Source organism: Eublepharis macularius, chromosome 2 (assembly GCF_028583425.1).
Source record: "Eublepharis macularius isolate TG4126 chromosome 2, MPM_Emac_v1.0, whole genome shotgun sequence".
In the NCBI taxonomy this organism is placed as follows: domain Eukaryota; kingdom Metazoa; phylum Chordata; class Lepidosauria; order Squamata; family Eublepharidae; genus Eublepharis; species Eublepharis macularius.
The window spans coordinates 188,979,791-189,000,904 of record NC_072791.1 but is presented as its reverse complement, the minus strand read 5'-3'; the positions used below and the strand labels follow the sequence as shown (position 1 = coordinate 189,000,904).

General features: G+C 53.4%; 1 protein-coding gene across 2 annotated transcripts; it reads left to right on the top strand.

Annotated features, from left to right (window-relative positions):
- Window positions 1–8,044: 8,044 nt before the first annotated feature.
- Window positions 8,045–18,872, top strand: NR4A2 (nuclear receptor subfamily 4 group A member 2). 2 transcript variants are annotated; one of them, XM_054972967.1, is made up of 8 exons: window positions 8,045–8,105; window positions 9,722–9,844; window positions 10,459–11,498; window positions 13,606–13,735; window positions 14,594–14,757; window positions 15,733–15,935; window positions 16,043–16,221; window positions 17,047–18,872. In XM_054972967.1, exons 3-8 carry the CDS (start codon window positions 10,461–10,463, stop codon window positions 17,301–17,303), a joined length of 1,971 nt encoding a protein of 656 aa, XP_054828942.1. In that variant the 5' UTR covers window positions 8,045–8,105; window positions 9,722–9,844; window positions 10,459–10,460; the 3' UTR covers window positions 17,304–18,872. The 2 variants fall into 2 exon arrangements, with proteins under 2 accessions (XP_054828942.1, XP_054828941.1); XM_054972966.1 differs by lacking the exons at window positions 8,045–8,105; window positions 9,722–9,844 and having other exon boundaries at window positions 10,428–11,498.
- The last annotated feature ends 2,242 nt before the right edge of the window (window positions 18,873–21,114 follow it).

Below are 21,114 nucleotides of genomic sequence, written 5' to 3'. Positions count from 1 at the left end.
ATCTGCGATGTAACCTTGTGAAAGAATAAATCCAATAATTTATTAATGTCAACATTTATTCACCCTTAAGGGATATTATACTTTGACAAACAATATATGCATGCTTAATATAACACATGGTATTCAATTAATACTCTGACTCTTTAGAATGAATAGATGCTGAATTCCAGTGATAATGGAAAATCGTTTCCTGTTCATCTTGGTAAATACTAAGAGTACCAGATTTTGTTTCGGAAATAGCTATCTGGCTTCAGTAGGAGCATTAGTACAGCGTTTTCCCTTCCAAGTATACCATTCAAGTATATGGCAGCTACACTGTGGAGGACACATGGGCATAAGTTCATTCAATGACTGACCATATTGATACAATGAATTGAGGGAAGAATGTCTCCACGCTCACAGATATAAAAATGACAGTCGTAATGTCTGGCGGTGCTTGAAATAACAATATAGATTGTGTTAAAAGTACACACACACAGTTAGATCCACATCTTTAGGCATTGTTCCCCTATTTGCTCTAAGGCCAAATTATATTTTAAGGTGCAACCATATTTAATTTTCTGCATTGTAAAGTCCATTTGGGAGGGAGCAGAGAAGGGGAAGTGTTAAGGGTCCCCCTCCCCCCTCCCCGCCACCCGACCATCCTTTGTGTTACTTCTGAGGATGTTTTGCAAGGGAAAAGGGGTCATCAGACCAGCATAACATGTGGTTGCAATGTAAGATGTAGTTTGGCAAAGCGAATGGACAAGATATACAAGGTCACTTGCACCAGAGTTTAAATGTCTTGTAAATTTATAAACCATTTTGGATAGAACTAAACAATTGCATTCGAACCAAATAAAACCTAAAGAGCTGTAATGTGATTCTTTTGCTTAGGAATAAGTGTCAAGCAAGCAGTGTGATATCATTTGTCTTCAGAGCCCTGCCTACCATTCATGGTCATATACTGGAGTTCATTGTACAGGCCTGACATGGGTAAAGCTCTTCGCTAATGAGAAGTTTTTTCTTTAAATAAGAGTACGATTGGAATCTATTATGTGCTTGACTGCAGAAATCAGCCATTTAAAGAGAGAGAAAACCATTCTTGGTTGGAAACATCCTAATGAGCTATGGAAAAAAGAGCTATTAGTGAAACACTAGAACGAGTAGTCATGTATCTTGATAGAGACTTCCTAAAACAGAGTTTCCAGTAGCCTGGGAGAGTTCATCTTTCATTTTTTTTTTAATCTGCTACACTGTCAGACAGGAGTGCTGATAACACAACTGCACATGGCTTTCATTATGAAGGGAACTGGTACATCCAGAAAGCCTTGAAACTCTGTGTATGATGGATTCTAAGTGCCTAGGTTTACCTGTAAGCATGGATCTGAGTTCGTTACAACCACAACTACTCTCTTCCTGATATATTAATATTTCTGCTTTCCTGCTTTTCATTTTGATATAGTAGAAATTTTAATAAGCGGTTTTTAAAAAAAAGAAGATGTGATGTTGAACTGCAGAATTCCCCCCCCCCTGCCATTAGAACACATTTGCAATTAGTTTTTACTTTTAAAGGTAAGCCATTCTAAAGCAACATGCTATGCATAGCCTGCCAAGTTAGGAGTGTCTCTCTTCCACATAGGATTCTTACCTTGCCCTTTTAAAAAAATAATTTTGCTGGACCAAGATATAAAATGTGAAAGTGCCCTTTGCAGTTAATGTCTTGAACAGATGGTTGACATTCTTAATTGTGTAGTGTGTTCCAGTATTTAGATACCAAATTTTGCTACATTTATAAAATTGTTTGCATTTCTTTAATGTAGGCTTCTTTTTGAACCATGCAGCCCTGGATGTTTGTTCTCCCTCTTTTTTTTCACATCATTACTCTGATCCTGCTTGATTAGCTCCCTCCCCAGTCATGATTGGTAATTAAAATAGGCATTAAAATTAGTCACTTAGCAATTTTGCTGTTCAATTGGCAATTAAATTACTTAATTGCAATTAAAGTCCTAATTTTAATTGGCAAAATGATAGATGTAGATTTAAGATAATATGTATAAATACTTTAATAAGTGTCTATATAAGGATTACTTAATTACTCAACTTCAAGTTTATGTTGTTAACTTCAGAACTTTAAAATGAGCAAAGAAATTTTATATTACGTGTATTCTAAAGATGTGATAATTAAGTAACTATGGGGACCCCAGGTATAAGTTACTTCTGTATCACGTGGGATAACTTGTGTGACAATTAGCAGGGCATAGGAAGTGGAAGTGCCATTTGAATCAAAAAGGTTTATTTATGAGTAAATGCATCTAAGCTGTCAGCACAAAATTTAACCAAGAGCATTTTTCACTTGAAAGAGAGTCTGAACTAAGACATACTGACTCCTTCTCTTCCAAATAAGAAGCATAACATCTCTCAATATATTGATGCTTTATGGGCTTCCTCCTCCTTGCTTTAGGTGGGTAGCTGTGTTGGTTTGCAGTAGAACAGCAGGATTTTAGCCCAGTGGTACCTTAAGAGTCCAACGAGAGCTCCCTTCTTCAGATACCTCCTTGCTGTTGTGTTAGCTTCTGATGTATTACTGAGACTCAAACATCATCAAAAATTGAAATTCTGCAAACTCACCTTGATACCAAGGAGGACAGAGACACTGTGCCTTTTAATATATGTGTAGGCTTTGGAGCAGATGCGTCATGTGATGAAGGCGTTGTTGAAATATGCCTCTTCTATAGAAGTACTAAAGTCACACAAGCTCTATCTGCGTTCCCATCTGTTCATCCACAGTCCTATTGATGACCTGCCTTAGGATGACTAATTTGGATTTTTCAAAAATAAAGCTTGGGCAAAATGATAAAGGATGAAAAGCTTAGTGTAGGTTAAATGTATATTTGCCAGCAACAAGCAACTTCAGGATCTGTAATATAATGTGTGTATGGGAGGGGGGGGGGTCTTTTAAAATTCCGATATTCCCTCTAGATCTTGCAGGCTTTATTGTTGGGTGTCATCTTGTTGCTCATCATTTTCATGCAACATTGCTCCTTATGCGTTTTGCTTTTTCATAATTTCTTTGGCAATTTAACTTGGAACTCAGTATTGTTGTCTTATACAGGTAAGTTTTCTAGGTTGCCTTTGACTCACCACAAGTTTCTACATTAGGCTTTCAACTTTTAAAATCTCTTTCCATTAAGGCTCAACTGAAATACTGTTTGTTCATATTGGTTTATATAAAATAAAACGTGTTTAAAAATTACAAGTTGTAAATTGAATCTGTATTCATGCATTTATATTTAACATATGGGTCACCTTTAATCGGTGTAATCAGTAGTCATGCTCACTTTCATATACCATTAAATTAGACCATACAAATACTTCAGTCCCAAAATTGTTGAGTCAGACATTCCAATGAAATCAGTTGCTGCGTATATTTGTGTGTGGCAATCAACACAGAAACTAACTTATTTTGGATTGGAATACCAGGCTGGAATCCTGAACAAATGGCATATATGTGAGGCCACTTACATTAAAGTACTAAAGTACTTACATTAAATAACAAGCATTTATATACCATTTTAATTTGCCATCATATTCCCCTTTAATAACATCCACAGAATGAGATGAGGGCTATGATGCTCTTACAGGATTAATGCTAAATTGGTCTCAGTCTAGTCAGTGTTTGGTTGAAAGTCATCCTCAAATCTCAGAGAAGCCACAATGCTTCCCAGAGCGTGGTGGTAATGAACTAAATTTTGTGAGGTAAGGAAAGATAATGTTCTAGTGAAATCGTAAGTAAACCAGGGGCAAATTCAGTAACAAAGTCAGGATTTTGCATATGTGTGCCAATATTGCATTTCTAAAAGTAACACAAACATCAGCATTTTAAAGTATTTATTTTAAAAAATAGCAGTATTTTGATTTGCCCCCCAATTAATAGTCCAGTGAGAGATTGTATTTGTCAAAAAGCTCTCAAAAGGACATGGTAGAGATAAGAGCAGTTTCCTGGGAGTAAGCCTCATTGACTAAAATTGCACTTCTTTCTCAGTAAACCCAATCCGGGGGTTGCTTTCTCAGAATCCTACTCAAGTCTGTTCAATGGGGCTTCCTCCCAGGAAAGTGTTCTTAGGATAGGACTGCAACTTGCCTTACCGATTCATTGCTTTAAAAGAAAAGCTTTAACTGTGGTCCTAAAGAACAGCTTCCGATATGTGCCACTCAGACATGCAAGTCTGGGTATGAATGAATAGGTCAACAAAGATGCTTCCATAGAGTCTTGAAATATAACGTTGCAGAGATGCTTTGCTGGCAGTACAAGCAGGCATAGCTGCATCAACATTTAATAGATGGATTCTGTATTTGTCTATATTTGTTTATTTTAAAATATTAATTGCCTTTCTCCATAGATATTCAAGCAATATTTTTTTTTAAAAAAAGCTAAAATAATAAATTATACTGGCAGCCATGGGATAGACTAATAATTAGCCTTAATACTTCAAAATACTTGTATAGACGAAAAGTTCTCACAAGATACCATTTTTCTAGGTAATGGCAGAAAGAAACCACCCTTCAACTATTTATGTAATACTATCTCCTGCATTTTCACCTGAATTGTGGCTAATCTCGAAGTCACTTCAAAGGACCAGTGACCAACTATTATAGTGGTTCGAATGTGTTTCCTGAGATGTGATGGTATGAATCTCAAGCGATCTTCACCAAATTACTGCAGGCACCTCTACAGTTTAACAACACAGTCCTAACTAGCCTTACGTCCTCCTAAACCTGTTGCCTTCAATCAATTTAGAAGGGGGGGCACTCTGTTCACGATTACACTAAATTGCAAAAAAAATTCGGAGCATTACACAAGCACATTACAATCCCGCCCGCCACCCCTCTCGCTCCAAGTCTATCAAGCCATTCACATGCACTCCCCAATATTGATTGTAAAGTCGAGCCCCCTACCGCTGGGATCTCAGAAATGCAATGACTAATGGTTTGTGAAGTGGCCAGCTTCACTGGTGCTTCGAGGGAAAAAGGGCTTTTGCTTTGAGGGCTGAGCAGCCGCCCTCCGTTTCCGTTCTCTGCGATGACAGCCGCGGGTTTCACCCCGCCTGGGTGGTCCCGTGGTACTCGAGGCGAAAAGCAAGCTGCCACGCTAATGCAACCCAAGAACTACACTGGAATTGACACGTTATTGGACAAGATATCCAAGACGGTTTTTTTTAAAAAAAAAAATCTTGGGACACCAAAGCTACCTTCTGGGAAAGAAGGCGGACAGCTCAGCCTCCGTTTTGTGCTAGTCTTATGGGATATACCATGCAATCTTATGCAGAGTGACCCCAGTCTAAGCCCACTGAAATCAATGCGCTGATGGAAGTAAGTCCTGATAATGCACTGATAATGTCAGAATCACTGAGAGCGGAGGCCCGTTCAATTCAATGGCTCAGCCACGAAGTTCACGGGCCGAGGCGGGGCCTGTGTGCCCCCAGCAGTCCTCTTGTGCGGGCCAATAGGATGGCTCCAGATCTGCTGCCAAGCTCCCTGAAGCAAAGGCGAGATGTAAAAGGAGGAAATAAGCTCACAACACTCCTGGAGTGTAGAACCATTCCCCCTGCAAAAAAGGAACACTCGGTAGATTATTAGATATTATTAATATTAATCATCATCTTAATCTTGTATCTGGGGGGAAAAGAAAGCCTTAAGCAGCTGCGCTCAGCTGGCTCAGAAAAGCGCTCGGAACTTTCCAAGGGGCGCGGCAGCCAGGCGCGTTGCTGGTCCGGAGCGAGCCGCTTCCCCTCCCGAAAAGTTCCGCCTCGCAGCCCGGGCCAGGAAAAGGTCTAAAAATACCCCGCCCGCCCCTCAGGCCGCTTTCGAGTTTCCGATCCGGAGAGCCTTAAAATAGCCCTGCCCACCGGCCGGCTGTCGCTTCCCCGCGCCGCCGCGCAATGGAGCAGCCGCAGCCACCGGCGGGCCAGGCTGCCTGGGCGCAGCGACTATTTTTGGCGCGTCCCCGGCCCGCGTTGCGTCAATGGCCGCGGGCCCTGCGTCACGCGCCGCGGCGCCCCTCCCCTCGCCCCGCCCTCTCCACTCTCACTTTTTCCCTCTCGCTCGCCGCAGCCCACGAGCGGCGCCTGACGCGGCTGCGCCCGAGCCCAGGAGCTCGCGCCGCCCCCGCGCCAGCCCTCTCGCCCGGGCAGCCGCCAAAGGAAGGGGACTTAAGGTGGCCCCCACCGCCGCGCAGCGCTATTTATAGAGCTCCTAAAAATAGCTCGGGCAGGGAGCGGGAAGGCAGCCCGGCCTGGCGAGGGAGGGAGGAAGTCCCCCGGGGGGGGGTAGGATCCCCCCCGGCCTCTCTTAAGCAAAAAGGGGGGTATTGGAGGAGGGGGAGCCTTCCTAATTAACGCGGTTGCAGCTTGCCCAAGAGGCCTGAGGCTCGTTCCCAAGGAAACGCGCGGGATGGGGCTGCGCTCCTCCACGCTCGCTCGTCCTCGGGTCCAGCGCAACACGGCTACCCACCTGAAACTTCCTTGGAACTCAGTTGGGACTGCCTGACTTTGGAGTTGCCCAGAAGTTGGTCTGGCTGTGGTGTGTAATCCGCACCCTTCTCCATCTGGACATGGGGAGGGGGGAGAAGAGAGAGAGAGGAACTTCCTCCACCTGGGAGGCTGGGGAGGGGGGGGGGTCAGGGCAGGTGGAGCGCATCCTGAGCAGCGCGATCCTACGCAGAGTGGCTCCAGTCTAAACCCCACAAAGGAGCTCAGCCTAGGCTACCACTCTTGCGGGACGGGGCGGGGGGCTCTGAGCTGCAGTCTGTCCGGCTAAGGAAATGGAAGTCCGCTTTTCAAGCCCCCTCCGCGTGCTCTCTTCCCCCCAGCTGCGATGCCCACTCAGGGCGCTTGCTTCCCTGGCTCCTGTGCAGGCACTCCAGGAACAGAAGTGGCTGCAGATTCCAATCTTATGCACACTTACTTCGGATTAAACGGACATAGGATCGGGCGGTGCTGCAGACTTGCCTCTATTCCTTACCCCTCATCTGAACAAGCGGAGGACGAGCCGTTTGCAAACAATTCCACGAAAGAATAAATTCTGTCACATTATTTGTAGCCGGGGGGGTTCTTGTGCGTTCCCGGGCATAAAAGGAGGCGAATGTCCCGCAAGCGCAAAACACGTGGAGTCTATCCTCCCCCCTCCCCCAACAACTGATGCCTTCTTGGAACCATTTTTAAGGCGCAGGGAGGCGCAGACGTAAATGGGACGGGGCATTGTGCAACCTGTTGAGTGCGTTGCCTGGATTTTTCAAAAGATGGCCTGGCTGCGTCAGTAGGTTCCTCACTTGTGAAACTGTACCTGCTTCTAAGAATCAAGGGTGGGGGGGAGTGGATCCGGAATCAGGTTGTCCTTGCGGCGCAAGCAAGGAGTCTCAATCCGGACTAGCGGGTGAGAGACTAAGGGGGCGAGCAGAACCACACCTGAGCGCACCTTCCCTTGTGGGCGCTCAGCAGTTAAAGAGAGTCCAGCGAGATGGGCAAGGGCGATGCTCGGCTGTGTGTGTGGCGAGAGGGGCGGGGAAAGGGGCGGCAGGCGCCTTCTTTGTTTACACGCCGGACCTGGGGGTGTCCCGGGACGGGGGGTGGCGGGTGGAGGGGAGGCCCCCGCGCCTCTCGCGCGCCACGGAAAGGCAGGCGGGGACGCGCGCCGGAGTTGTTTCCCACCTTAAAAGCGCCACTCCGGGTGATGTCACGTCGGAAATTTACCAAAGCGAGAACTAGCCAACGGTGCCGAGCGATCCAGCCCCTTGACTGGCTGATTGGGCGGGCAGCACTGACGCGCACTGACGCTCGGAGACTTGAGGTGCATGTTGGCTTGCAATACGGAGCCCACATAAACAAAGGCACATTGGAGGGAAGGGCCAGTCTGTCCGCCTGGCTCGGGCGCTCCGCTCGTACAGGACTTCCTGGAAAGAGGGAGCGGGGCTGACGTGCGTGCGGCTGCTGGAGCGTGTGCCGCGGAGAAACGCCGCGGCCGGCGCTCCCTGGCTGCCTCTCCCGTCCCCCCCCTGCCGCCGCCGAGCCGCCCCTGGGAACCGGAGCTACCAACAGTTGAATGAATGAAACGGACGCCGCTCCCAAGTAAGTCGATGGCGCCGCTTTGGGGGGCTGCGGGTTCCTGCCTCGCTTCCCGAACCCGAAGGAAAAGAGCGGGAGGCGGGGGACCGGGTGCCGGAGTGTGTGTGTGTGTTGCTGCGTCGCACGGCGTGCAAGGCGATTTCTCCCAAGCCACTTCCTAGAAAGAGGCAGCCGGGCCTACGGATCTCCCACCCCCACCCACCTCTCCCTAAACTGGCATTTAGTTGAGTGAAGGACGTCGACTCGGGGCTCCGTCTGTTCCCTGCCTCTAGATTTGGGCCACCATCCGAAGCAGACGTGCAACTGAGTCGTTCTCATTGAACTCGGAGACATTTACTTCTGAGTAGATAGGCACTCCTGGTGCACGAACAAGAAGGAGAGCTCCTTGGTGTGGAAGGTGGCATTGGTCCAGGGTTCCCTGGCAGGGGAAAAAGTTATTGAGTGTTGCTGGAGTACCCCTTGACCTCTGCGTCTGGGGGGGGGGAGTGATCTAACCACGATCACAGCCCCCTTCACAGCCTTCCACGCTGACTGCTGCAAGAGGTGGGAGTGATGAATGAATGTGTGACCCGCAGTCTCATAAGAAAGAGACATATGGGGGAGGAAATTTCCACCCTGTAAATTTCTTAATCCCTAGGTGTGGAGGGGGGGGGGGAGACCTGTCTGAAGTCAATCCATCTACTGATGAAGAGACTTGTTGGAATTCGAAATCAGAAGGATCACCGTTTTCTGGACTGAATGGAAAAAAATGAGCGGGGGGGGGGCTAAAGTTTGGGAAAGTGTGAAACTTCCCCTGGCTGGGTTCTTGAGAGGCTGTCCGGAAGAACCGAAAAGGGAGGGGATCGCCCGGCAAGCCCCTCTGCCAGCTTCACTGGACTCAGTTGGGAAGGCGACCCGGAAGAGGAGGAGGAGGAGGGCTCCCCTTGGTGTCTAATTCAGATTTGCTGCTTGGCCACGCGCACCCCCCGGAAAGCCTTTACCGGCGCAAGAAGCAGCAGCCCTGGGACTCTCTCGCCCCAGCCTCTCGGGCCTGGAATCGCCTCCCTCCTGCGGCGTCCCTATATGTAATTCATTCACCTTTTGCAGTGCGCTTTTGGAGGCGCGCTGGCAACTTCTCCCGTCCGGTGTAGTTTCCAGAGGATGGGCGGGGGGGGGGCTCCTCTCATTTTAAAAAACCTTAATTAATCCGACACCCTGATCTTGAGCACTGTGTGTGTGTGCGTGCATGCGTGCGTGCGTGCGTGTGTGTGTGCGTGCATGTTTCCAAGTCAAATTGGCTTTCCAGGAGCTGCCAAGTAAGCGCGCGCGTGTGTGGTGGAGAGAGCCAAGAGGTGGGAATAAAACTAAATGTCAACTTCTTTTTGTTACACAATCAGCAATAAGGCGGCACGGGAGAGTTTTTTAAAATATGCCGCGAGAAGTTTCCTCCTGCCCGGCTGACAGCTGCCCAGCCCATTAGCGCTTGCAAGCGAGGGTCTCAGCTCCCCAGCTCTCGGCGCCGCCTGTCCTGTCCGGATCTTGCCCGATGCAGACGAGCTTGGGCTCGGAGGTACAATCTCGCCCCAATGAAGCTGAAAGTCACGCGGTCCCCCCCCGTCTTGTTTGCTCTTGTGTTTCAGAGACCGTCCCGGGCAGGCTGGAGTCCGCCCTGCCCTGCTAACCTCTCGGCCCCCTGTCCGTCCGTCGAATCCCGACACTGTCCGCCTTTAACCCCCCCGAAAGCGCCTCTCAAGCGGCTGAAGGTGGGTAAGCAGAGCTTCGGGCGCCTTCCGGGTCCACCGACGGCAGGTTACAAAGGGGAGAGGGAGAGAGACCCCTGTCTAGGCCTTGGAGGCAGAGAGGGGCTGGTAGAGACTTTGGGAGGGGGCTCATGCAAAATGGGGGGAAGGGAGAGAGAATGGGGGAGTGGGAGAGAAGGTGCCCCCCCCCAGCCGTCAGACTGGTCTCGTTCCCTGTGGGGACAGTCTGCGGGCTGCTCCCTGCTTGGAGAACAGCTTTCCGCCCCTCGCCCTGCCACCCGTCCATCTTTCCCGTCTCCCTCGCCGCCCCGCCTGCCACCGGCGTTCCCTCTCCACACCACACCCTCTCGCCTACCTTGGCACGCAGCTCCTCCTGCCTCCCCTCAGACCCTCTCCGGGTCTCCCTCGAGCCCGCTCCCTCCCGCCGCCCTGCCCCGCTTTCTACCCCGCACCTACTTCCCCTCTCTTCTCCCTCGCTTTCTGCCTGCATCTACCTCCCCTCGAGCCCCCTTCCTACTACAGGGCAGCGCAGGGCAGGGCAGGGCGGAGGGGGGCGAGGGCCGCCTTGTCGCGCAGCAGCTGAGCAATGTTGTTGTTGTGCCGTGTCTCGTTTGCAGCCATGCCCTGCGTCCAGGCTCAGTACGGGTCCTCGCCGCAAGGAGCCAGCCCGGCCACGCAGAGCTACGCCTACCACCACTCGGCGGCTGCCGGGGAGTACAGCTCGGACTTCCTGACGCCCGAGTTTGTCAAGTTTAGCATGGACCTGACCAACACTGAAATCACTGCCACCACTTCTCTCCCCAGCTTCAGTACCTTTATGGACAGCTACGGCGCTGCCGCCGCCGCCGCCGCCGCCGGCTACGACGTCAAGCCGCCGTGCCTGTACCAAATGCCGGCGCAGCCGCCCCCGCCGCCGCCCCCGCCGCCCGCGCCCTCCATCAAGGTCGAGGAGCTGCCGCTGCACGGCCACGGCCACGGCCACGGCTTCCCGCCGCCCCAGCAGCCGCCGCCTCCTGGCGCCGCCGGGCCCCCGCCGCCCGACGAGCTGGCCGTCTACTACAAGCCGTGCGCCTCGCCGCCCGCCCCGCCGCCCGCCTTCGCGCCGGGCCAGAGCGTCTGGGACGAGGGCGGGCCCCTGCACGGCTTCCACCACCACCACCACCACCACCATCACCACCACCATGCCCAGGCGGCCTACGGCGGAGCGGCCGGCCCGGGGGGCGGCGGAGGCGGCGGCGGCCACAAGGGCGGCCCGGCGGCAGTGCCGCGCCTCTCGCTCTTCTCCTTCAAGCAGTCGCCGCCCGGCACGCCGGTGGGCAGTTGCCAGATGCGCTTCGACGGGCCCCTGCACGGCCTGCCGCTCAACGGCGAGCCCTCGGCCCACGGCCACCACCACCACCCGCACGACGGCCAGCCCTTCGCCGTGCCCAACCCCATCCGCAAGCAGGCCGCCGCCGCAGCAGCCGCCGCAGCCGCCGCAGCAGCCTTCCCCGGCCTCCAGCTGGGCCACGCCTCGCAGCTCCTAGACGCCCAGGTGCCCTCGCCGCCCTCGCGGGGCTCGCCCTCCAACGAGGGCCTCTGCGCCGTCTGCGGGGACAACGCCGCCTGCCAGCACTACGGCGTGCGCACCTGCGAGGGCTGCAAAGGCTTTTTCAAGGTGAGCTGCCCGCGCTCGGCCCCAGCACAGACACCCCTCCGCCCGCCTCACCCTGCTCCCCAGACGCCTCCCTGCTTTCCTCTCTCTGGAGCCCTCGTGCTCGCCCTCTCCCCAAATCTCTTCCTGCTCCCCAGATCCCCCCATGCCTCCCTCCCCAAATCCCTTCCTGCTCCCCAGATCCTTCCTTGCTTCCCTTCCTGCTCCCCAGATCCCTCCGTGCTTCCCCCCTCCCCAGAGCCCTCCCTTCGCGCTTCCCTCGCCATTCACGCCTCCCCCGCGCCCCTCTGCTCTCCTTCCCTCTGCCCTGAGGCCCCGCCTCCCCCTAGGCAAGATCCTTTCCCACCAGGCTCTGGGGCCACGGCTGCTGTTTACTGGGCCAGATTAGAACCCTTGACATCGCCCTCTCCCCCGACACTGGCACTGTGGGGAAGAGGTCGGGAGCCAGGTCAGAAAGAAAGAGAGCAGCAGGCACGTTGAAAAAGCAGCCCCCCTTTAAACGAAATGGGAATCCCTTCCGAGCAAGCCTGCTTTCCTTGCTGTGCATTCCAGATTAGAGTCCTCACTTGGTTTTTTATCTACTGGTAGGGTAGTGACAGCCGGGCTTTACAGTGCAATCCCAAATACACTTTCCTAGGAGTAAGTCCCACTGAGCAGACCTGAGTAAGATTCTGAGTAGTCGTGTTTAGGACTGCTCTCTTTATCGCCTGGGTTGTGCGAAGGAGTGCCTCATAAATCGGAACACTCCCTTTCCGGCGATCTCTGCTCACCCCCGCAAAAAGATCCCTTTCTCTTCCGATCTTCTTCAAGCAGATCATAAGCAGGCCGCGGAAAGGGTTAAGAAGTTCACTGTTTAATTAGTGAGTGGCAGAAACAAGATCGCACCCCCATATTTCTATGCCCCTGAGTAACTATCACCTCTTGGTTCGCTGCTGGTAATGCGGATTAGGATCTCCGCTCAGGCCCACACGTTGAGAGAGAGAAAACACCCTGAGAAGGGGCGAGTTGGTCGGGGTGGTTAAAGAGAGCTAAAGGCGTATCTCTTTTACCTGATTTCCACCCCGCCCCCGCCCCCAATATGGGAAGACCATCCCCCCCATCGCCCCCCTTTTGAAACAATATTGGTTGCTCCTAATTGTCCCTTCCCGTCAGGCTGCCTGCCCGCTGGCTCTCCACAGACATCGAAAAGCCAGTCTGGCTGGATATTAAGGGCATAAATGCGCCTTAAATCTGGATATTAAGAGCATAAATGCGCCTTAAACCTTCTTGGGTGGCTGCGCATAGAGCCACCGGAAAGAAAAGGCCCTTTTCCAACTCATCATCCAGCCCCACCAGGGACTGACCCACACAATCCAAGAGAAAAAACCTAGAAGCGCCCCCCCCCCCCAGGAGCATAGACTAGCGGCCTGTTCCCTGGCCCGGATTCGGCAAAGGCCACCTGCCCCTGGAGAGGTGGGGGAAGGGAGAACCCCTTGCTGCTGTGCCTGCTCGCTGCCGGCCGCAGTCTGTTGGGGGGGGGCTCCCAGTGCACCCCCTCCCCAAAATGCGGTGGTCTCTCGACTCCCCCCACCGCCACCCAGAAAGAGACATTCGCAAGCCCTTCGCGGCCGACGTGAGGCTTGGAAGTGCGCTCAGGCGGCGGGGGCTGCTTGCAGGCTCTCTCCCCCCGTTCGCCTTCGGATTGAAATTGGTTAGGACAGAGAACCGTGTCTAAGCTAACCAAGTGGAACAGAATTCCCTATGGTAAAATTAAGCGATCTCTTTATTTCCTCCCCCCCCCCCGCTCCTGAATGAATAATCTGATCATTGGGAAGAGAGAAGGTCTCGGAGGAATGTAAATAATATGAATGCCCACGGATTTGTATTTACTGAGCGTCTCTTCGCTCCTTCGCCTGGCATGTAAAACATCGGCCGGGAGGCTGCGGGGCGAAGCGGCGAGGCGCAGGCCGGCCTGCCGTTGCTTGCGAAAGGCCTGGAGAAAGGAGCGGGCGGGGGGTGGGGGGGAGGATTCGAGGCGAGGCAGCCGGCCGAGAGGGGGACGCTTGCAAAACTCGGCGGGATCTCCATCCGCGACGCCTCCTTGGCTCCATTTCCCCCTTTCTCTCCGCAGCGCACCGTCCAGAAAAACGCCAAGTACGTTTGTCTAGCGAATAAAAACTGTCCTGTGGATAAACGCCGCCGGAATCGGTGTCAGTACTGTCGCTTTCAGAAGTGCCTCGCGGTCGGCATGGTCAAAGAAGGTACAGCCCGAAGGGGAGGGGGCGGATGAAGCAGGGCACAAATGCTCTTCTCTCGGCCAAGCCAGGGGAGAAGGGCCCTTGGTCCTCCCTGGGCAGGAACGGCTGGCCTTTCCGGAGGCGAATCCAAGCCTTGGTGGCTTCCAGGGCAGGTGGAGGGGCCTGGCGTCCCTTCGCCTGGAGCCCAGATGCTGGGAGCTGGTTGGGTTCGCTCACATGGCAAAGAGGAGTCAGGGCCAAAGGAAGCCACCAGATATCCGGAGGGACTTCCCCTTAGGTTATTCATTAATAATAGTAACTAATGATGGTATGAATTTTTATTATTAATAGAGCAAGATTCGGGTCCAGTAGCACCTTCAAGGGAAGGAGCTTCTAGTTTCAGGAAGGTAGCCGTGTTGGTCTGCGCTAGAGCAGCAGGGTCTGATTCTAGTGGCACGGGGGTATCTGAAGAGGGGAGCTCTGAGCCTCGAAGGCTTCTGCCCTCGAAGTCGTGTTGGTCTCTAAGGTCCCAATGGACTCATACCCTGCTTTTATTAATCGTTTCACACAGTAACTCAGGCATTGGGTTCTGGCTATCAGGCGGGGTTCAAGGAAGGCTGTCCCGGATCAGGGAGATTGCAAGGGAACAGGCCTGCTGCTGCTTTCGAGAAATCCAGCAGACAGGCAGAGCCAGAAGGGGGGAAGGACGGACGGACAGACAGGCAGAGCGAAGGGGGGTGGTCTTCCTCGGAGCGCCCCTTTGCCGCCTAAAGCCAGGGGCTGCGGAGAGCTCGGGAAGGGCTGGCCTCTGCAGCCCCCGATTGGCTTCCTCTGCTCCTGGTGCCGGCCGGCGGGCGAGCTGACTGGGCTTCTCTTTTGCAGTGGTTCGCACCGACAGCCTAAAAGGCCGAAGGGGTCGCCTGCCATCCAAACCGAAGAGCCCCCAGGAGCCCTCTCCCCCTTCGCCCCCGGTGAGTCTGATCAGTGCCCTGGTGAGAGCTCATGTCGACTCCAACCCGGCTATGACCAGCCTGGACTACTCCAGGGTAAGCTGGAGACAATGTTCGCCGCGGGGGGGTTCAAAAGCCGAGCACCCACCAGCAGGCTGCTTCGTGGGTCCAAGCCCGCGGGGGATGGTCGCCGGGGGGGGGGGGGCTGCGGAGAGGTGGTCGGAGCAGCTGGGCTAGGGGGCCGAGGAGCGCGCAGTGGGTCTCAGGGAAATCTGGACGCGGATTTTCAAAGACCCACTTCTGAGCCCTGCTTTGGATTCCGAAATCCTGTTGCGCTTCCCGATTGTGTGCTAGGAAAGGACTTCCACCGAAATGACAGCTACTCCGGAGCACTTGAGCAGGTCTCCTCAGAAGTAAAGCCCGTGTTGTTATGTGGGGGCTGACTCCCAGGAAAGTGCCCTTCGGTTTGCACCCTGGAGGACTCCAGTGTTGGCCTCAGACCAGGCGCTCTGGTTTATCCCGCAGTTTATCCCCAACCGGAATAGACTCGGATTAGATTTTGTTTTTTTATCGAGGGCAGGAAAGATGCCGGCCGAGAATGCCCCTTTCTGCATCTGTATTGGGTAACGCAAAGAGAGACACATGCGTGCCTCTGTGCTAGGATAAATAACCTTTTCCCCTTTCCTGATGGACTCTCATTTTGGTTGCATTTTGCCTGCCTGGGCACGTGTACCTATGCACGTGTGTACGCAGAGTGCCAGTCCTGGCGAGCCCCACACCATTACAAGCTCCCGATTCCTTCCGGGAGGGGGGGGCTTGTCTGCAGCCTTCCACCGACGGAGGCCCCTTTCGCCCCTTCCTATCAGCAGACATCCCCCCCCGCCCCCAGCACCGTCCCTAATTGAATTAATTGCCCTGGAAGATCTCATTTCCTGACCGGCCAGAGAGAGGCTTAATTGTCATCGGAACCGGCTCCCCTCCTCGGCGGCGGGCTTAGCAATTTCACGGGCCATATACTTGCGAGAGCCTCATTAAACGGCCGGGCCTTTCTCTCCCCGCCGCCCTCCCCAGTTCCAGGCCAACCCGGATTACCAGATGACCGGCGAGGACACGCAGCACATCCAGCAGTTCTACGATCTCCTGACCGGCTCCATGGAGATCATCCGCGGCTGGGCCGAAAAGATCCCCGGCTTCACCGACCTCCCCAAGCCGGACCAGGACCTGCTCTTCGAGTCGGCCTTCCTGGAGCTCTTCGTCCTGCGGCTGGCCTACAGGTAGGCTGCTTGGGCAGTGGGAGGGGGGCCCTGCCCGGCCCGGCCGGCTGCGCTTGTAGCCGCTCTCCCCTGATGGCTCCTTTGCTTTGCCCCCGAACCGGTGGCAGGTCCAACCCGGTGGAAGGCAAGCTCATCTTCTGCAACGGCGTGGTGCTCCACCGGCTGCAGTGCGTCCGCGGCTTCGGGGAGTGGATCGACTCCATCGTGGAGTTCTCCTCCAACTTGCAGAACATGAACGTCGACATCTCTGCCTTCTCCTGCATCGCGGCCCTGGCCATGGTGACAGGTGAGCCCGGATTGTTCCGGAGGAGCGGGGCAGCCGGCAACTGCAACTGCAATGCCAGCAAAGCGTGGCAGGGGCCTGTTTTCTTGCCCCGGGTGGTTATTACTGCGCTTAGAAGGCGCAGCCACAACGTGATACCAGGGCCAGATAAAGACCTGTTGAGGCCCTCAGTTGTGTCCGGAGCCCCCAAAGCATTTCCAGCAACAGAACAAGGGGGAGGGGGGGGTCGTTTTGTCATTTCTGTCTTCAGAGGCCCTTCATAATGGGAGGCCTTAAACTGTAGTCCGCTCAGATTGTGTGCAAACCCCGCTTTGATTCAGGCCCCCCTTTCCCTCCAGAATAGCAATCTAACAATGTGCTCCTCTAGAGCCGCATTCGGGAGAGCCGATCAGAACAGCCCTTGCCTTGGCCACAAACAGATCAAGCCACACCATTCCCCAGGCCATTCTCCACCAGCACTTGCCCAGGCGAGCTGCAGCCCACTTCTTAGGTGGGCCTGACAGGAATGCCTAAGTATGTCTCGGTGGGTGGGTGGCTGTGCTGGCACGTCTGCTTGTGTGTTCCGAATCCTGCCCAGACCGGAAAGTTAGTGCCTCTCCTCTCAGAGGGACCAGATCCGGTCCAATAGCACCTGAAGGTTGGACTTTAAGGGGCTGCTGGGCTCGGATCTTGCAACTGGACTGCAGACCAACAGGGCCACCCACCTGAAACCACCTTCAGTGGGACAGACTCCCAAGGCAGCTGGGCGAGGGTGGCACCCTTAACCCCGGTGCTGCAAAGGGGGTCCCTGCTCTGAGTTCCCTCCTGACCCCGCCTTGCCTCTTGCAGAGCGGCACGGCCTGAAGGAGCCCAAGCGGGTGGAGGAGCTGCAGAACAAGATCGTCAATTGCCTGAAGGACCACGTGGCGTTCAATAACGGTGGTTTGAACCGACCCAACTACCTGTCCAAGCTCCTGGGCAAGCTGCCCGAACTGCGCACACTGTGCACGCAGGGCCTGCAGCGCATCTTCTACCTAAAGCTGGAAGACCTGGTCCCGCCGCCAGCCATCATCGACAAACTGTTCCTGGACACTCTACCTTTCTAGGCGCGGGGAAGGCAAGGAGGAGGAAAGCGAGGCAGGCTCTGCTTTGCCGGGGCGCTTTATGGAAACGCGAGGAACTTTGAAACCAACGCCCGAAAGGCCTCGGAGGGGGGACAAGCGCTCACCCGCGCCGCAGGGGCCCAAGAGGGCGCAGGCTTGGGCCAGAGAGGAGCTCCTGGGAGGCGCCCCGCTTCCATCCCGCCAAGTGTGGCCTGCAGACCAGAGGCTGGGCTCTGCTGCGGAGTCCGGGGCCCTCCTGGATTCCGTCCCTTGGACTGCACCCTGATCCCAATGGTACAAGCTTTTTTCTTATCCACCCACATGTATACACCTCTCTCTGCCTTGCCCCGAGCCCCTGGCCTCCACTCAGACCAAACCAGCCCCCTGACCCCGAAAAAAGAAGGACTTCGGGGCTAGAGCTTCTCTGGCAATTGGGGAGGGGGGAGAGGCTCAGACTCAGCAGCTGCTGGAAGTATTAAAAGGTCTCACAAGCCCCCTCCCCTTTCTGTTCAGACTTTAAAGCAAAGTTTTCTGATGTAAAAGGGAAAAGTGTAATATATAGCATACGAAGTTAACGTGGGGGAGGGGGAGGGGCGGCATGAATGACCCAGAAAGGCAAAGGATTGTACATTTCTCAGACTTGGCTTTTTCGTTTTTTTTTTTAAAAAAAGAACCAATTATTCTGTGCCTATTTATGAATAAACTATTTAACCCGATTCGAAACCATTTTGAACTAAGCCGTAAGGATAAATCCAAAGGGTTTGAACGAGATAACAAACACTGGCGAAAAAGCTGAGGATTCAAGAAAGACCTAAATCAAGAGAAAAGCTCGACGATTCTCGGAGGACAATGTTATTATTATAGGCACTTGCTACTGCGGTAATGTCTATATTCTATAAATAGTTATTTCAGACACTATGTAGTCTGCTAGATTTTATAAAGATTGGTAGTTCTCTAAGAAGCTTCGGACGTTTTTTTCTTTTTCCCCTTCCTCTCAATTGTAAAATAGGTGGGCACACGTGTTATATTAAAAAAAGAAAATCCAACCAGATTTCCTCTCCCCCCCCAAATCTTCCAAAAGGGACCCCAGTTCCAGTGTTTGTAAACACCGTCCGGCATTCCTTGTTTGTACGTGTCGTCTGTATTGTTGATGATGATTAAAAGAAAACCGTTTATATCTTGATTATTTGGTCGTCTGAAGCGAAACCAGTCTTGCATGCAAAAAGGAAGAAAAAAAAAACTTTTTTCGACTGTTTCCAGAGTGCTTATCACATATTACAGAACTCCCTGGAAATTGCTGAGCACTTTGAATTTTTCTTTTGTATTTTTTGAAAACAAAACTATGTCTAAAATTGTCGGTTAATATATTCTTTTTACGTTTCAGTAAGGACGTTTTTTTAAAAAAATGCCATATTCTGTAGTATATCTATATATTTTTTTCCTTTGTATATTTCCAGTATGGCACATTATGAAGTCACTCTCTCCCCTCCCCTCCCTTCTGGTGTATCTGACGGTTAGACGCGGACATTTTTTTCCTCCCTGAAAACTCTTTCTTTGAGAAAGGCGATTTTAATGTTTACAGCAAATAAATCCATGTAAACGAACAGAATCCCGTCTGCTTTCTGTGTGGTCGCGCTGCAGCAGCCCCGATCCCCTCCGAGCGAGCGAGAGAAACAGCCGGGGAGTCTCCGAACGATTATTGTTCTTTGGGGAAAGCGACGCAGGGCTACGAGGGGACGGGGGGGCTTCTTCGGCGCTGGCAAAGGCCCGCCCTTCAAGGTTGCTTCCTTTCCCAGCCTGAACTCTCGGCGGGGCTTTGCCGGCCCAGAGATGCCACCCACTCCCCAGAGGGCTTGACGGGCGAGCTAGCGAGGGAGGTTTACAGGGCCTGTGAAACGGGGCTTTGGGGGAAGAGATTCTGTGCAGGGGTTGCGCGTCGAGTCGAGATTCACAGGCCGACCCTAACCAGGGTTCTGTAGCGGTGGCTGGTTTCAACTATGGGACTTTGAAATAAACATGGGATGTTACGTTTTTAAAAGCAGGGCATCAGTTTCTTGTTTGAGAGCGGCAGGATTTGAGCCCCGAGGCACCTTAGAGACCAACAAGAGTCTCAGGGGTGTCGGTTTTTCTTCAGATACCGGCAGGAATGGAGATTCCCCGTTCCTTGGGAGTGAAATAAGTTGTTTGGTCCGACCGACTGCATTAGAGGGGTGTTGGCCTGTGTGTTGCACACGCTTCCAGACGTGCTTTACAGAATCCGTCCCACCAAATATTCATCCCGACCCTATGCATATTTATTCGGAAGTCCTACGGAGTGGAGCAGGCCTTACTCCCAAGTAACCGCGATCAGAATTGCAGACTTATTTAGCTTCTGTTTGTTTACGTTGCCAGTAAATTCAGTTGAACCGGGCGGAGCTGACTGCCGAGTAACCAGGCTTAGGATCGGTCTGTAGGTGTAGATGAAATCACGCAGGGCACGTGGGGTCCCTCTCTGGAACCGCTGACAGATGCTGTTAAACTGCATTTCTGTGAAATGGAAAAGGCTTGCAGCCTTCTTTGGAGGAAGAATGGAGCGCCTTTCCATAATAAGAGAGTTTCTTCTTGAGGAAGCAGGAAATAAATAAGAGGGGAAACGGTCTCCTTCCCACCTGGTTCTATATAAATAAGCTGCTCTTGTCATGTTCGGGCATTTTAAAAGAAAGCCAGCTGACCCCCCCCCCCCCTTCAGCACCAGTCAATCAATCAATCAATCACTGGTTCAATGGAACTTTCCTGCCTCCGGAAGGGGCTCGGTGGCAGAGGCGAGTTAAGGCAGACTTTGCGATGCCTGCCGGTGGGGGAGGGCTTGAAGAAAGGCAGAGAAAGTCTTTTCGAGGCAGAGGTCGGTGCTTCAGCTGTGCGGAGCCTTTCTGGGGGGTGGGGGAAGGCAGAGCTTTGCACAGAAGGAACCTTTGCGACCCTCTCTCGCTCCCTTCCTTCCATTCGTAATTCCGTCCCATTTTAATTCGAGGCAGGCCACAACGCCCCTCCAATATACGCCCTTCTATTGTTACGACGTTTGTTTTGGGCCACGGGATCCCGCCCCCCCTCCAAATCTTTCTGGCGATGAAAACGTCTTTTCCGCGGGTGGCACCTGAGAGAGAAGGGCGGGGAGAGAATCGTTCCGATTCGGAGAGGAATCGGGTTGTTTGGGAAGAAGGCGATCCACTGGATCTCCGGCGTTCAAGGCCCTGGGCTACGGCCTGGCCAAGGGGCGTCTTCCTTCCCAGAAGGGTGGCCAGGGCTCAGCACCGGTGCCTTCCTTGCCTCCCCTGGGTCGGCTGGAGGGACGCCCCTTACCCGCCCGCCTCCACGGGCGCGTCCTCCAGGGCGGTGCCACGGGGGGATTCGAGCGCAGGGGGTGCCTTGTTTCGCTGGACCGCTCTCCCACATGCGTTCGCAGGGTGAGGCGACCGGGCGGGGGATCGCGGCGAAAGCGGAGGGCCTGGGAGAAACCGCGCGCTTCCTTTGGCTCTGGGAAGGCGCCCCGCAGGGCTCTTCTGCGCCACCCTCCCGCCGTCCCCTGGGCACCCAGGGCAAAGCTTCCCGCGCTGAAGACGGCAGAGCTACTTGGCTTGGGCTTTCCCCCCCTGGAGAATCTTTGCAGAAAGGATTCTGCAAAGCAGGCAATCTAACGGCTCAGGTTTGGGGAAGGGGCAGCCAGGCGACCGATGCGGCTCCCTCGGGATGCCAGCCCTGGAAATCTCCCGAGTCAGAGGCCTAGGGGGGATTGTGTTTAAAGGCTTATTGACGAGACCCTAAAGTGGCGCCTCCT

What these genes read in the sequence shown, in the direction of transcription:
- NR4A2 (XM_054972966.1), top strand. Translation starts at nt 10,428, where the DNA reads ATGTTGTTGTTGTGCCGTGTCTCGTTTGCAGCCATGCCCTGCGTCCAG. An exon ending in CCAGCCTGGACTACTCCAGG is followed by an intron (nt 14,758 to 15,732) that starts GTAAGCTGGAGA and finishes CGCCCTCCCCAG; the next exon opens with TTCCAGGCCAACCCGGATTA. An exon ending in GTCCTGCGGCTGGCCTACAG is followed by an intron (nt 15,936 to 16,042) that starts GTAGGCTGCTTG and finishes AACCGGTGGCAG; the next exon opens with GTCCAACCCGGTGGAAGGCA.